Here is a 16928-nt window from a genome sequence, read left to right on the forward strand (position 1 = left end):
GAGAGGTTAGCATGTTTTAAGGGTATGATATAAATTGCTAACCTCCCCTGTTATTGTAATGTGAGAGGTTAGCATGTCTTGGGGGTATTATATAAAATGCTAACCTGCCCTGTTATTGTAATGGTGAGAGTTTAGCATGTCTTGGGGGTATGATTTAAAATGCTAACCTCCCCTGTAATTGTAATGGTGAGAGGTAAGCATGTTTAGGGGTATGATATAAAATGCTAAACTCCCCTGTTATTGTAATGGTGAGAGGTAAGGATGTTTAGGGGTATGATATAAAATGCTAACCTCCCCTGTTATTGTAATGGTGAGAGGTTAGCATGTTTTTGGGGTATGATATAAAATGCTAACCTCCCCTGTCATTGTAATGGTGAGAGGTTAGCATGTTTAGGGGTATGATATAAAATGCTAACCTCCCCTGTTATTGTAATGGTGAGAGGTTAGCATGTTTTAGGGGTATGATATAAAATGCTAACCTCCCCTGTTATTGTAATGGTGAGAGGTTAGCATGTTTTAGGGGTATGATATAAAATGCTAACCTCCCCTGTTATTGTAATGGTGAGAGGTTAGCATGTTTAGGGGTATGATATAAAATGCTAAACACCCCTGTTATTGTAATGGTGAGAGGTTAGCATGTTTTAGGGGTATGATATAAAATGCTAACCTCCCCTGTTATTGTAATGGTGAGAGATTAGCATGTCTTGGTGGTATGATATAGAATGCTAACCTCCCCTGTTATTGTAATGGTGAGAGGTTAGCATGTTTTAAGGGTATGATATAAATTGCTAACCTCCCCTGTTATTGTAATGTGAGAGGTTAGCATGTCTTGGGGGTATTATATAAAATGCTAACCTGCCCTGTTATTGTAATGGTGAGAGTTTAGCATGTCTTGGGGGTATGATTTAAAATGCTAACCTCCCCTGTTATTGTAATGGTGAGAGGTTAGCATGTTTTAGGGGTATGATATAAAATGCTAACCTCCCCTGTTATTGTAATGGTGAGAGGTTAGCATGTTTAGGGGTATGATATAAAATGCTAAACACCTCTGTTATTGTAATGGTGAGAGGTTAGCATGTTTTAGGGGTATGATATAAAATGCTAACCTCCCCTGTTATTGTAATGGTGAGAGATTAGCATGTCTTGGTGGTATGATATAGAATGCTAACCTCCCCTGTTATTGTAATGGTGAGAGGTTAGCATGTTTTAAGGGTATGATATAAATTGCTAACCTCCCCTGTTATTGTAATGTGGGAGGTTAGCATGTCTTGGGGGTATTATATAAAATGCTAACCTGCCCTGTTATTGTAATGGTGAGAGTTTAGCATGTCTTGGGGGTATGATTTAAAATGCTAACCTCCCCTGTGTTTGTAATGGTTAGAGGTTAGCATGTTTTAGGGGTATGATATAAAATGCTAACCTCCCCCGTTATTGTAATGTGGGAGGTTAGCATGTCTTGGGTGTATTATATAAAATGCTAACCTGCCCTGTTATTGTAATGGTGAGAGTTTAGCATGTCTTGGGGGTATGATTTAAAATGCTAACCTCCCCTGTTATTGTAATGGTGAGAGGTAAGCATGTTTAGGGGTATGATATAAAATGCTAAACTCCCCTGTTATTGTAATGGTGAGAGGTAAGGATGTTTTAGGGGTATGATATAAAATGCTAACCTCCCCTGTTATTGTAAAGGTGAGAGGTTAGCATGTTTTAGGGGTATGATATAAAATGCTAACCTCCCCTGTTATTGTAATGGTGAGAGGTTAGCATGTTTTTGGGGTATGATATAAAATGCTAACCTCCCCTGTTATTGTAATGGTGAGAGGTTAGCATGTTTTAGGGGTATGATATAGAATGCTAACCTCCCCTGTGTTTGTAATGGTTAGAGGTTAGCATGTTTTAGGGGTATGATATAAAATGCTAACCTCCCCCGTTATTGTAATGGTGAGAGAATAGCAAGTCTTGGTGGTATGATATAGAATGCTAACCTCCCCCGTTATTGTAATGGTGAGAGTTTAGCATGTCTTGGGGGTATGATTTAAAATGCTAACCTCCCCTGTTATTGTAATGGTGAGAGGTTAGCATGTTTTAGGGGTATGATATAAAATGCCAACCTCCCCTGTTATTCTAATGGTGAGAGGTTAGCATGTTTTAAGGGTATGATATAAATTGCTAACCTCCCCTGTTATTGTAATGTGAGAGGTTAGCATGTCTTGGGGGTATTATATAAAATGCTAACCTGCCCTGTTATTGTAATGGTGAGAGTTTAGTATGTCTTGGGGGTATGATTTAAAATGCTAACCTCCCCTGTTATTGTAAATACACTGTGGATGGTGTATCAATAACCCCCCCTGTATATAGCCTCCACATTGACTCTGTACCGGTACCCCCTGTATATAGCCTCCACATTGACTCTGTACCGGTACCCCCTGTATATAGCCTCCACATTGACTCTGTACCGGTACCCCCTGTATATAGCCTCCACATTAACTCTGTACCGTAACATCCTGTATATAGCCTCCACATTGACTCTGTACTGTAATACCCTGTATATAGCCTCCACATTGACTCTGTACCGGGACCCCCTGTATATAGTCTCCACATTGACTCTGTACCGGTACCCCCTGTATATAGCCTCCACATTGACTCTGTACTGGTACCCCTGTATATAGCCTCCACATTGACTCTGTACTGTAATACCCTGTATATAGCCTCCACATTGACTCTGTACCGGGACCCCCTGTATATAGTCTCCACATTGACTCTGTACCGGTACCCCCTGTATATAGCCTCCACATTTACTCTGTACTGGTACCCCTGTATATAGCCTCCACATTGACTCTGTACTGGTACCCCCTGTATATAGCCTCCACATTGACTCTGTACCAGTAACACCCTGTATATAGCCTCCACATTGACTCTGTAGGGTAACACCCTGTATATAGCCTCCACATTGACTCTGTACCGGTACCCCCTGTATATAGCCTCCACATTGACTCTGTACCGGTACACCCTGTATATAGCCTCCACATTGACTCTGTACCGGTACACCCTGTATATAGCCTCCACATTGACTCTGTACCGGTACACCCTGTATATAGCCTCCACATTGACTCTGTACCGGTACCCCCTGTATATAGCCTCCACATTGACTCTGTACCAGTACACCCTGTATATAGCCTCCACATTGACTTTGTTGATTAACACCCTGTATATAGTCTCCACATTGTCTCTGTACCGGTACCCCCTGTATATAGCCTCCACATTGACTCTGTTGCGTAACACCCTGTATATAGTCTCCACATTGACTCTGTACCGGTACCCCCTGTATATGGCCTCCACATTGACTCTGTACCGGTACCCCCTGTATATAGCCTCCACATTGACTCTGTACCGGTACACCCTGTATATAGCCTCCACATTGACTCTGTACCGGTACCCCCTGTATATAGTCTCCACATTAACTCTGTACCAGGACCCTCTGTATATAGCCTCCACATTGACTCTGTGTCGGTCGGTACCCCCTGTATATAGTCTCCACATTAACTCTGTACCGGTACCCCCTGTATATGGCCTCCACATTAACTCTGTACCGGTACCCCCTGTATATGGCCTCCACATTGACTCTGTACCGGTACCCCCTGTATATAGCCACCACATTGACTCTGTACCGGTACCCCCTGTATATAGTCTCCACATTAACTCTGTACCGGTACCCCCCTGTATATAGCCTCACTATTGTTATTTTATTTCTGCTCTTTAATTACTTGTACTTTTATTTCCATAATAAATACAAATACATCAAATTCCACTGTTGTCTAACCCTTCCACTGTTCTCTGAGACTGAACACCCTTAAAAGAATGCTGAACCTAAAGAAACTAACCTCAACCCTCACAGATGGTCTCTCATCTAGTCACTTCCTGTTAAAACAGGACACTCTGACTGACATGACTCAGCAACAGGAAGTTGGCTTCCTCTTTGAGAAAGCAAAGCATTATGGGAGCTTGGAGGACAGACATCATACCACACATACTAACCTAAAACGATCCTCAAATCTCTGAAGCCCCTTAGAACTAACACCTAACCCTAACACAAAACCAGACACTGAACCTAACTCTACATTCATTAGAACCCTCAGGCACCTGCTGTAGAACACTCAGACACTATTTAGAACATTCTGCGATGATTTGGAACATTCAGACACTATTTAGAACATTCAGACACTATTTAGAACATTCACACACTATTTAAAACATTCAGACTGTATTTAGAACATTCAGACTGTATTTAGAACATTCAGACTGTATTTAGAACATTCAGACACTATTTAGAACATTCAGACTGTATTTAGAACATTCAGACTGTATTTAGAACATTCAGACACTATTTAGAACATTCAGACACTATTTAGAACATTCAGACACTATTTAGAACATTCAGACACTATTTAGAACATTCAGACACCATTTAGAACATTCAGACACCATTTAGAACATTCAGACACCATTTAGAACAGTCAGACACCATTTAGAACAGTCAGACACTATTTAGAACATTCAGACACTATTTACAACATTCAGACACTATTTAGAACATTCAGACACTATTTAGAACATTCAGACTGTATTTAGAACATTCAGACACTATTTAGAACATTCAGACACTATTTAGAACATTCAGACACTATTTAGAACATTCAGACACTATTTAGAATATTCATACTGTATTTAGAACATTCAGACACTATTTAGAACATTCAGACACTATTTAGAACATTCAGACACTATTTAGAACATTCAGACACTATTTAGAATATTCATACTGTATTTAGAATATTCATACTGTATTTAGAATATTCATACTGTATTTAGAACATTCAGACACCATTTAGAACATTCAGACACCATTTAGAACATTCAGACACCATTTAGAACAGTCAGACACTATTTAGAACAGTCAGACACTATTTAGAACAGTCAGACACTATTTAGAACAGTCAGACACTATTTAGAACATTCAGACACTATTTAGAATATTCAGACTGTATTTAGAACATTCAGACACTATTTAGAATATTCAGACTGTATTTAGAACATTCAGACACTATTTAGAATATTCAGACTGTATTTAGAACATTCAGACACTATTTAGAACATTCAGACACTATTTAGAACATTCAGGGACCATTTAGAACATTCCGACACTATTTAGAATATTCAGGGACCATTTAGAACATTCAGGGACTATTTAGAACAGTGTCCTGCGTTCCATTGACCTTTACTGCATCAATTGTAATGTTGTCACGGTAATGTCACACCAAAGGAAGTGGTGTGTGTGTGTGTGTGTGTGTGTGTGTGTGTGTGTGTGTGTGTGTGTGTGTGCAGGCAGAGCTGTAATCCTACCTCTCTGTTCAGCCATGGTCTGTATCGCTTAGCAGTGATATAATAGTCTTTCTATTCTCTCTCCCTCTCCCCTCTTGCTCTCTATAACCTTCCCCCCCTCTCTCTCTCCCCTCTTCTCTCTGACACACAAACGGCTCTCTTTGCTCTCTTTCTTTCTTCCTTCCTTCCTTTCCTCTCTCCTCTCTCTCTCTTCTCCTCCCTTTCTCTCCCCTCCTTCCCTACCTCGCTCTCTTTAACACACACTGCTCTCTCCTCCACCCTTACGCTGCACCTCTATCTATCAACAGGCTCTATATTAGAACAAGCTGCCAGCCTCCTCTCTCTACCCTCCTCCCCCTCTCTCTACCCCCTCTCTCTTCTCTCCTCCCTCTTCCCTCCTCCCCTTCTCTCTACCCTCCTCCCCCTCACTTTTCTCTCCTCCCGCTCCGACCTCTCAACACTCCCTCCTCTCTCTTCTCTCCTCCCCTCCCCCCTCTCTCTACCCTCCTCTCTTCCCTCCTCCCCCTCTCTCTACCCTCCCCCCCTCTCTCTACCCTCCTCCCCCTCCAACCTCTCAACACTCCCTCCTCTCTTCTCTCCTCCCCTCTCCCCTCTCTGTTCTCTCCTCCCCTCTCCTCTCTTTTCTCTCCTCCCACTCCAACCTCAACACTCCCCCCTCTCTCTTTTCTCCTCACCTCCCTCTTCTCTTCTCTCCTCCCACTCCAATCTCACCTCAACACTCCCCCTTTCTCTTCCTCCTCCTCCTCCTCCTCTCTTCCCTCCTCCTCTTCTCTCTTCCCTCCCCTCTCCTCTCTCTTCTCTCTTCCCACTCCAACTTCTCAACACTCTCCCCTCTCTTCTCCCCTCTCTTTTCCCTCCTCACCCTCTCTACCCTCCTCTCCCTCTCTTCCCTCCTCCCCCTCTCTCTTCTCTCCTCCCACTCCAACCTCACTTTAACACTCCCTCTACCCTCCTCCCCTTCGCTCTTCTCTCCTCCCCCCTCTCTACCCTCTTCCCCCTCTCTCTTCCCTTATCCCCCTCTCTCTTCTCTCCCCTCCTCCAACCACCCCTCAACACACCCTCCTCTCTGTTCCTCTCTCTGGATTCAAGGAGGGCTGGGTACATCTAAATGTGTGTGTGTTGGTGTATGTGTGTGTGTTTGTGTACATATAGAGTGGGGGGAAAAAGTATTTGATCCCCTGCTGATTTTGTACGTTTGCCCACTGACAAAGCAATGATCAGTCTATAATTTTAATGGTAGGTTTATTTGAACAGTGAGAGAGAGAATAACAACAACAAAAAATCCAGAAATAAACGCATGTCAAAAATGTTATAAATTGATTTGCATTTTAATGAGGGAAATAAGTATTTGACCCCCTTTCAATAAGAAAGATTTCTGGCTCCCAGGTGTCTTTTATACAGGTAACGAGTTGAGATTAGGAGCACACTCTTAAAGGGAGTGCTCCTAATCTCAGTGTGTTACCTGTATAAAAGACACCGGTCCACAGAAGCAATCAATCAATCAGATTCCAAACTCTCCACCATGGCCAAGACCAAAGAGCTCTCCAAGGATGTCAGGGACAAGATTGTAGACCTACACAAGGCTGGAATGGGCTACAAGACCATCGCCAGGCAGCTTGGTGAGAAGGTGACAACATTTGGTGCGATTATTTGCAAATGGAAGAAACACAAAAGAACTGTCAATCTCCCTCGGCCTGGGGCTCCATGCAAGATCTCACCTCATGGAGTTGCAATGATCATGAGAACGGTGAGGAATCAGCCCAGAACTACACGGGAGGATCTTGGCAATGATCTCAAGGCAGCTGGTACCATAGTCACCAAGAAAACAATTGGTAACACACTACGCCGCGAAGGACTGAAATCCTGCAGCGTCCGCAAGGTCCCCCTGCTCAAGAAAGCACATATACATGCCCGTCTGAAGTTTGCCAATGAACATCTGAATGATTCAGAGGACAACTGGGTGAAAGTGTTGTGGTCAGATGAGACCAAAATGGAGCTCTTTGGCATCAACTCAACTCGCCGTATTTGGAGGAGGAGGAGGAATGCTGCCTATGACCCCAAGAACACCATCCCCACCGTCAAACATGGAGGTGGAAACATTATGCTTTGGTGGTGTTTTTCTACTAAGGGGACAGGACAACTTGGGGACGGGGCCATGTACCGTCAAATCTTGGGTGAGAACCTCCTTCCCTTAGCCAGGGCATTGAAAATGGGTCGTGGATGGGTATTCCAGCATGACAATGACCCAAAACACACAGCCAAGGCAACAAAGGAGTGGCTCAACAAGAAACACATTAAGGTCCTGGAGTGGCCTAGCCAGTCTCCAGACCTTAATACCATAGAACATCTGTGGAGGGAGCTGAAGGTTCGAGTTGCCAAATGTCAGCCTCGAAACCTTAATTACTTGGAGAAGATCTGCAAAGAGGAGTGGGACAAAATCCCTCCCGAGATGTGTGCAAACCTGGTGGCCAACTACAAGAAACGTCTGACCTCTGTGATTGTCAACAAGGGTTTTGCCACCAAGTACTAAGTCATGTTTTGCAGAGGGGTCAAATACTTATTTCCCTCATTAAAATGCAAATCAATTTATAACATTTTTGACATGCGTTTTTCTGGATTTTTGTTGTTGTTATTCTGTCTCTCACTGTTCAAATAAACCTACCATTAAAATGATAGACTGATTATTTCTTTGTCAGTGGGCAAACGTACAAAATCAGCAGGGGATCAAATACTTTTTTCCCTCACTGTATAATCATATTTTGACCCTTTCTCTTTGGTGTTTCTTCAATGTTTCCTAATTATTCATTTTGATAGTCTGAAAGTGATTATTCAGCTCTTTTAGTTCCTCAAACACACAGACTGGTTGACTAATAACAAAAGGGGAAGGGTTAAGAACACAGACAGAGAGATGGTGGGAGATAGTGAGACAGTCAGAGAGAGTGAGAGAGAGGCAGAAAGATTGAGACAGAGAGGGTGGGTGGGAGTGATGAGAGGGAAAGAGAGACAGAGATACAGAGAGGAGAGAACATTGTTAGTGTCACACCCTGACCTGAGAGATCCTTTTTATGTCTCTATTAAGGTTTGGTCAGGGTGTGATTTGGGTGGGCATTCTATGTCTGTTTTTCTATGTTTGGGATTGCTTTGTTTCGGCCTGGTATGGCTCCCAATCAGGAACAGCTGTACATCGTTGTTGCTGATTGGGAGTCATACTTAGGCAGCCTGTTTTTCCTTTGGGCTTTGTGGGTGAATGTTTTCTGTTTAGTTTTGTAACCTGACAGAACTGTTGCTGGTCGTTTTTGGTTTATTTTTGTAAGTGTTCATTCGGTCCATTAAAATCTTTCAAGATGAACACATCCTCCGCTGCACCTTGGTCTCATTTTGACGACGGCCGTTACAGTTAGTGTAGTGCCTATTGTGTTCGCCTCACAAAAAAAATGTCCACGGTTAGAAACCGGGCTGAAACAGAAAGCTCCGCTTTTCATGAGTGCCTTATTATAGGAATTCAACTACATGCAACGAATATCAGTAAAAATGTGTTTACTCCTTGTAGATGCTTTAAGCAGCAATTTCTGTAGTGTAGTGGATATCACATTAGACTAACACGTGGTGGCCAGTCGTGTATAGCCGTAGCACCATTTTGATGACCTTTTCTGCCATTTTGAGAAATGGTTCGATCCCACCCAGGGACATGATTATTTATAATACTTATAACACTTAAAACGTGGATCACATGATAGCACAGTTTATCCTGTTTATTCAAATAAATACTAGAGTTTATTCCCTCAGACAAAATTGTTTTACAGGAGAGGAGGAGACTCACTGTGATTAACTAGTTTTACAGGAGAGGAGGGGACCCACTGTGATTAACTAGTTTTACAGGAGAGGAGGGGACCCACTGTGATGAACTAGTTTTACAGAAGAGGAGGGGACCCACTGTGATGAACTAGTTTTACAGGAGAGGAGGGGACCCACTGTGATGAACTAGTTTTACAGGAGAGGAGGGGACCCACTGTGATTCACTAGTTTTACAGGAGAGGAGGGGACCCACTGTGATTAACTAGTTTTACAGGAGAGGAGGGGAGCCACTGTGATTAACTAGTTTTACAGGAGAGGAGGGGACCCACTAGTTTTATAGGTGAAGAGGGGACCCACTGTGATTCCCTAGTTTTACAGGAGAGGAGGGGACCCACTGTGGTTCACTAGTTTTACAGGAGAGGGGGGGACCCACTGTGATTCACTAGTTTTACAGGAGAGGAGGGGACCCACTGTGATTCACTAGTTTTACAGGAGAGGAGAGGACCCACTGTGATTAACTAGTTTTACAGGAGAGGAGAGGACCCACTGTGATTCACTAGTTTTACAGGAGAGGAGGGGACCCACTGTGATTCACTAGTTTTACAGGAGAGGAGGGGACCCACTGTGATTCACTAGTTTTACAGGAGAGGAGGGGACCCACTGTGATTCACTAGTTTTACAGGAGAGGGGACCCACTGTGATTCACTAGTTTTACAGGAGAGGAGGGGACCCACTGTGATTAACTAGTTTTACAGGAGAGGAGGAGACCCACTGTGATTAACTAGTTTTACAGGAGAGGACCCACTGTGATTAACTAGTTTTACAGGAGAGGAGGGGACCCACTGTGATTCACTAGTTTTACAGGAGAGGAGACCCACTGTGATTCACTAGTTTTACAGGTGTCACGCCCTGGCCATAGAGGGTTTTGTTCTCTATTTTGGTTAGGCCAGGGTGTGACTAGGGTGGGCAGTCTTTGTTCCGTTTTCTATGTTTTGTGTATTTCTCTGTTTTGGCCAGGTATGGCTCTCAATCAGGGACAGCTGTCTATCGTTGTCTCTGATTGGGAGCCATACTTAGGTAGCCTGTTTTCCTTTGGGTTTTGTAGGTGGTTACTTTCTGTTTAGTTCCTGACAGAACTGTTTCGCTGTCATTCGTTTTCTTGTTTTGTTGAAAGTGTTCTATGAAAAAGTTAATGATGAGCACTCACCACGCTGCGCCTTGGTCTACTCCTTTCGACAACCGTTACAGAACCACCCACCAAAAGAAGACCAAGCAGCGTGGATTGGCGCACCGGGGAGAAGGATGGACATGGAAGTCGGAACGTCGATTCTGGGAGGAGAAGTTAAGGGAGCTACAGGAGCCTGAGAGACAGCCCGCGGTGCGGTCGATACGGGCTCCTCAGCGTTGCCATGCTAGAGTGGGCACTCAGCCAGGGAGAAGTGCGCCGGTGCAGCACATCTGGCCACCAGTGCATCTCCTAGGTCCAGCCTACTCCGCGCCTGTTCTACGCACGGCAGCCATCATTCCCCAGCACAGCCCAATTGGCCCTGTGCCAGCGCTCCGCCCGTGCCGGGCTATAGTGACCATCCAGCCAGGATGGTGTGTGCCAGCCCTGAGCTCCAGATCTCCGGTATGCCTCCATAGCCCAGTATGTCCTGTTCCTGCTCCTCGTACTAGCCCTGAGATGCGTGTTACCAGTCTGGCACCTCCAAAGCCAGTCCCACGCATCAGGCCTCCAGTGCGCATTTCCTGTCCAGAGCTGCCAGAGTCGCCCGCCTGTCCGGAGCTGCCAGAGTCGCCCGCCTGTCCGGAGCTGCCAGAGTCGCCCGCCTGTCCGGAGCTGCCAGAGTCGCCCGCCTGTCCGGAGCTGCCAGAGTCGCCTGCCTGTCCAGAGCTGCCAGAGTCGCCCGCCTATCCGGGGCCCGCTGCGAGGGTCCCCAGTCCGGGGTCGGCGGCGAGGGTCCCCACTCCAGAGGCGCCACCTAAGTGGGCCAAGCCGAAGGTGGAGCGGGGTCCACGTCCCGCACCAGAACCGCCGCCGTAAGGAAGGCCCACCCAAACCCTCCCCTTTAGAGTCAGGTTTTGCGGCCGGAGTCCGCACCTTTGGGGGGGGGAGGGGGGTACTGTCACGCCCTGGCCATAGAGAAGGTTTTGTTCTCTATTTTGGTTAGGCCAGGGTGTGGCTAGGGTGGGCATTCTATGTTCCGTTTTCTACCTGCAGCCTCTACACTCTAACCACTAGGCTACCTGCCACCCCTTTATCTGTTTTTTAAACCAGGTTTTCTGTTTATTTGAGCAATATGAGATGGGATGGAGGTCCATGCAATTATGGCTCTATATATTACTGTATGCTTTATGGAATTTGTTCTGGATTAGAGGACTGTGAAAAGACCTCTTGTGGGGTAAGTGTGTGTGTCAGAGCTGTGTGTAAGCTGACTATGCAAACAATTTGGGATTTTCAACACATTAATGTTTCTCATAAAAAGAAGTGTTGCAGTCAGTCTCTCCTCAACTCTTAGCCAAGAGAGACTGGCATGCATAGTATTTATATCAGCCCTCTGATTACAAGGAAGAGCAAGACATGTCTTTGTTCTGGACCAGCTGCAGCTTAACTTGATGTTTCTTTGCAGCACTTGAACATATGACTGGACAATAATCAAGATAAGATAAAACTAGAGCCTGCAGGACTTGCTTTTTCGAATATGGTGTCAAAAAAATCAGAGCATCTCTTTATTACAGAGAGACCTCTCCCCATCTTTACAACAATTTAATCTATATGTTTTGACCATGACAGTTTACAATCTAAGGTAACGCCAAGTAATTTAGTCTCAACTTGTTCAACAGAAACACCATTCATTGCCAGATACAGCTTAGGTCTAGAACATAGGGAATGATTTGTACCAAATACAATGCACTTAGTTTTAGAGATGTTCAGGATCAGTATATTACTGGCCAACCATTCCAAAACAGACTGCAACTCTTTGTTAAAGGTTTCAGTGACTTCATTAGCTGTGGTTGCTGATGCATATATGGTTGAGTCATCAGCATACATGGACACACATGCTTTGTTTAATGCCAGTGGCAGGTCCTTGGTAACAATATAAAAGAATAGAGGGCCTAGAGAGCTGCCCTGCGGTACACCACACTGTACATGTTTGACATTAGAGACACTTCCATTAAAGAAAACCCTTTGAGATATATTAGATAGCTCTGAATCCACAGTTTGGCAGAGGATGAAAAGCCATACGTTTTTTCAATCCAAAAATATGATGGTCAATAATGTCAAAGGCTGCCCTGAAATCTAACAGTACAGCTCCACCAATCTGTTCATCATCAATGTATTTCAACCAATCCTCAGCTCACAATCTGCTTACCATCAATGTCTTTCAACCAATCATCAGCTCCACCAATCTGCTTATCATCAATGTCTTTCAACCAATCATCAGCTCCACCAATCTGCTTATCATCAATGTCTTTCAACCAATCATCAGCTCCACAATCTGCTTATCATCAATGTCTTTCAACCAATCATCATTCATTTGGGTTAGGCAAATCAAATCATTGTATTTTATTGGTCACATACACACATGGTTAGCAGATATTGTGAATGTAGCGAAATGCTTGAGCTTCTAGTTCCGACAGTGCAGCAATATCTAACAAGGAATATCTAACAATTACACAACAAAACCTAATATCTAACAATTCCACAGCAAATACCTAACAGAGCGATATCAAGATGGCGCCGGAGAACTAGGCTGAAGTTTTACGTATTCCTAACCAATTGTGTTTTTTTGTTTGTTTCTTTGCATTGTTTGTAACGATGCAAATAGTCTGGTAGCCATTTGATTATCAATCAAATCTATTTATAAAGCCCTTCTTACATCAGCTGATGTCACAAAGTGCTGTACAGAAACCCAGCCTAAAACCCCAAACAGCAAGCAATGCAGGTGTAGAAGCACGGTGGCTAGGAAAAACTCCCTAGAAAGGCCAGAACCTAGGAAGAAACCTAGAGAGGAACCAGGCTATGAGGGGTGGCCAGTCCTCTTCTGGCTGTGCCGGGTGGACATTATAACAGAACATGGCCAAGATCTTCAAATGTTCATAGACGACCAGCAGGGTCAAATAATAATAATCACAGTGGTTGTCGAGGGTGCAACAGGTCAGCACCTCATGAGTAAATGTCAGTTTGCTTTTCATAGCCGATCATTCAGAGTATCTCTACCGCTCCTGCTGTCTCTAGAGAGTTGAAAACAGCAGCTCTGGGACAGGTAGCACATCCGGTGAACAGGTCAGGGTTCCATAGCCGCAGGCAGAACAGTTGAAACTGGAGCAGCAGCACGGCCAGGTGGACTGGGGACAGCAAGGAGTCATCAGGCCAGGTAGTCCTGAGGCATGGTCCTAGGGCTCAGGCCTCAAACTTTATTTGCCACATGCGCATGCCCTTAACCAACAGTGCAGTTCAAGAAGAGTTAAGAAAATATTTACCAAATAAACCAAATAAAAAATAATAAAAATTAACACAATAAAATAACAATAACGAGGCTATATACAGGGGGTAATTTGAACATGTAGGTAGGGGTGAAGTGACATTGCATAGACAATAAACAGCGAGTAGCAGCAGTGTACAAAACAAATGAGGGGGGGGGGTCAATGTAAATAGCGAGCTGTAGGACCTTATATAGACAGGTGTGTGGACTCCAATCAAGTTGTAGAAACATCCCAAGGATGATCAGTGGAAACAGGATGCACCTGAGCTCAATTTTGAGTCTCATTGGAAAGGGTCTGAATACTTCTGTAAATAAGGTATTTCAGATTTTATTTTTAATACATTTGCAAAAACTTCTAAAAACCTGTTTTTGCTCTGTCATTATGGGGTATTGTGTGCAGATTGATGACCCAGTATGAAACCGGGAATATTTCTCGTGTGAAGCGAACGTGATAACCACTACACTACAGAAACTCCTGCTACAATTATCTGCAAGGAGTAACCGAATTTTACAGATATTCATGGCACGTATTCGAATTTCCAAAATTAGGCATTTATGAAAATGACTATTCTCTGTTAAAAGTACAGTACCTACTGCATGTGTCAAAGAGCACTGTTTCCGCCTGGTTTCGAACCAGGGACCTTCCGCATGTAAAGCGAACATGATAACCACTTCACTACAGAAACTGCTGCTACAATTATCTGCGAGGAGAAAACCTAATTTTACCGATATTCATGGCACATATTCGAATTTCCAAAATAAGCCATTAATGAAATTCTCTGTTACCACTATGGTACTTCTTGAATGTGTCAATGAGCGTTGTTTCCGCCTGTTTTCGAACCAGGGACCTTTCGCGTGTGAAGCAAAAGTGATAACCACTACACTACAGAAACTGCTGCTGCAATTATCTGCAAGGAGGAAACTGAATTTTACAGATATTCATGGCACGTATTCGAATTTCCAAAATAAGGCATTTATGAAAATAACTATTTTCTGTATAAATGCGGAACTCATTGCATGTGTCAAAGATCTCTGTTTCCGCCCGGTTTCAAAACGGGGACCTTTCCCGTGTGAAGCGAACGTGATAACCACTACACTACAGAAACTGCTGCTACATTTAGCTGCAAGAAGTAAACCGAATTGTACAGATATTCATGGCACGTATTCAAATTTCCAAAATAAGGCATTAATGAAATTCTCTGTTACCACTATGGTACTTCTTGAATTTGTCAATGAGCATTGTTTCCGCCTGTTTTCGAACCAGGGACCTTATGCGTGTGAAGCTAGCGTGATAACCACTACACTACAGAAACTGCTGCTACAATTAGCTGCAAGGAGTAAACCAAACTTTACAGATATTCATGGCACGTGTTCGAATTTCCAAAATTAGGCATTTATGAAAATAACTATTCTCTGTTTAAAGTACAGAACCTACTGCATGTGTCAAAGAGCACTGTTTCCGCCCGGTTTCAAACCGAGGATCTTTCGCATATACACCGAACGTGATAACCACTACACTACAGAAACTGCTGCAAAAATTAGCTGCAAGGAGTAAACCGAATTTGACAGATATTCATGGCACGTAATGAAATTCTCTGTTACCACTATAGTACTTCTTGAATGTGTCAATGAGCGTTGTTTCCGCCTGGTTTCGAACCAGGGACCTTTCACGTGTAAAGCGAACGTGATAACCACCTCACTACAGAAACTGCTGATTGAATTATCTGCAAGGAGTAAAACAAAGTTTACTGATATTCCTGGCACGTATTAGAATTTCCAAAATAAGGCATTAATGAAATTCTCTGTTACCACTATAGTACTTCTTGAATGTGTCAATGAGCGTTGTTTCCGCCTGGTTTCGAACCAGGGACCTTTCACGTGTAAAGCGAACATGATAACCACCTCACTACAGAAACTGCTGCTACAATTATCTGCAAGGAGTAAACAGAACTTTACAGATATTCATGGCACGTATTCGAATTTCCAAAATAAGGCATTTATGAAAATAACTATTTTCTGTATAAATGCGGTACTCATTGCATGTGTCAACGAACTCTGTTTCCGCCCGGTTTCAAAACGGGGACCTTTCGCGTGTGAAAGGTCTACTATGTGTCTACTATGTGTCTGTCTATCCCTGTTCTCTCCCCTCTGCACAGGCCATACAAACGCTCCACACCGCGTGGCCGCTGCCACTCTAACCTGGTGGTCCCAGCGCGCACGACCCACGTGGAGTTCCAGGTCTCCGGCAGCCTCTGGAACTGCCGGTCTGCGGCCAACAAGGCTGAGTTCATCTCAGCCTATGCTACCCTCCAGTCCCTAGACTTCCTGGCGCTGACGGAAACATGGATTACCACAGATAACACTGCTACTCCTACTGCTCTCTCCTCGTCTGACTACGTGTTCTCGCATACCCTTAGAGCATCGAGCCAGCGGGGTGGTGGCACTGGAATCCTCATCTCTCCCAAGTGGACATTCTCTCTTTCTCCCCTGACCCATCTGTCTATCTCCTCATTTGAATTCCATGCTGTCACAGTTACCAGCCCTTTCAAGCTTAACATCCTTATCATTTATCGCCATCCAGGTTCCCTTGGAGAGTTCATCAATGAGCTTGACGCCTTGATAAGTTCCTTTCCTGAGGATGGCTCACCTCTCACAGTTCTGGGTGACTTTAACCTCCCCACGTCTACCTTTGACTCATTCCTCTCTGCCTCCTTCTTTCCACTCCTCTCCTCTTTCGACCTCACCCTCTCACCTTCCCCCCCTACTCACAAGGCAGGCAATACGCTTGACCTCATCTTTACTAGATGCTGTTCTTCCACTAATCTCATTGCAACTCCCCTCCAAGTCTCCGACCACTACCTTGTATCCTTTTCCCTCTCGCTCTCATCCAACACTTCTCACTCTGCCCCTACTCGGATGGTATTGCGCCGTCCCAACCTTCGCTCTCTCTCTCCCGCTACTCTCTCCTCTTCCATCCTATCATCTCTTCCCTCTGCTCAAACCTTCTCCAACCTATCTCCTGATTCTGCCTCCTCAACACTCCTCTCCTCCCTCTCTGCATCCTTTGATTTCCTCTGTCCCCTATCCTCCAGGCCGGCTCGGTCCTCCCCTCCTGCTCCGTGGCTCGACGACTCACTGCGAGCTCACAGAACAGGGCTCCGGGCAGCCGAGCGGAAATGGAGGAAAACTCGCCTCCCTGCGGACCTGGCATCCTTTCACTCCCTCCTCTCTACATTTTCCTCTTCT

At 44.4% G+C, this 16928-nt stretch overlaps 1 protein-coding gene and 3 non-coding genes across 4 annotated transcripts in view; all 4 read right to left on the minus strand.

The window, feature by feature from the left end:
- Positions 1-5740, minus strand: part of LOC106577463 (ectonucleoside triphosphate diphosphohydrolase 1) — a 40297-nt gene extending 34557 nt beyond the window's left edge. Inside the window, exon 1 of the mRNA XM_045701251.1 lies at positions 5401-5740. Within this exon, the coding sequence (XP_045557207.1) occupies positions 5401-5416 (16 nt within the window). The 5' untranslated portion in view covers positions 5417-5740. The remainder of the gene's footprint in view (positions 1-5400) is intronic.
- An 8555-nt stretch (positions 5741-14295) lies between these two features.
- On the minus strand, positions 14296-14368 carry trnav-uac (transfer RNA valine (anticodon UAC)). Its single transcript has one exon. It is a non-coding gene; the product is annotated as a tRNA-Val (tRNA).
- Positions 14369-14502: 134 nt separating this feature from the next.
- trnav-cac (transfer RNA valine (anticodon CAC)) lies at positions 14503-14575 on the minus strand. The gene has a single exon. It is a non-coding gene; the product is annotated as a tRNA-Val (tRNA).
- Positions 14576-15318: 743 nt separating this feature from the next.
- On the minus strand, positions 15319-15391 carry trnav-uac (transfer RNA valine (anticodon UAC)). The gene has a single exon. It is a non-coding gene; the product is annotated as a tRNA-Val (tRNA).
- Positions 15392-16928: the final 1537 nt, after the last annotated feature.

This window comes from Salmo salar, chromosome ssa18 (genome assembly GCF_905237065.1).
Source record: "Salmo salar chromosome ssa18, Ssal_v3.1, whole genome shotgun sequence".
NCBI classification, from domain to species: Eukaryota; Metazoa; Chordata; class Actinopteri; order Salmoniformes; family Salmonidae; genus Salmo; species Salmo salar.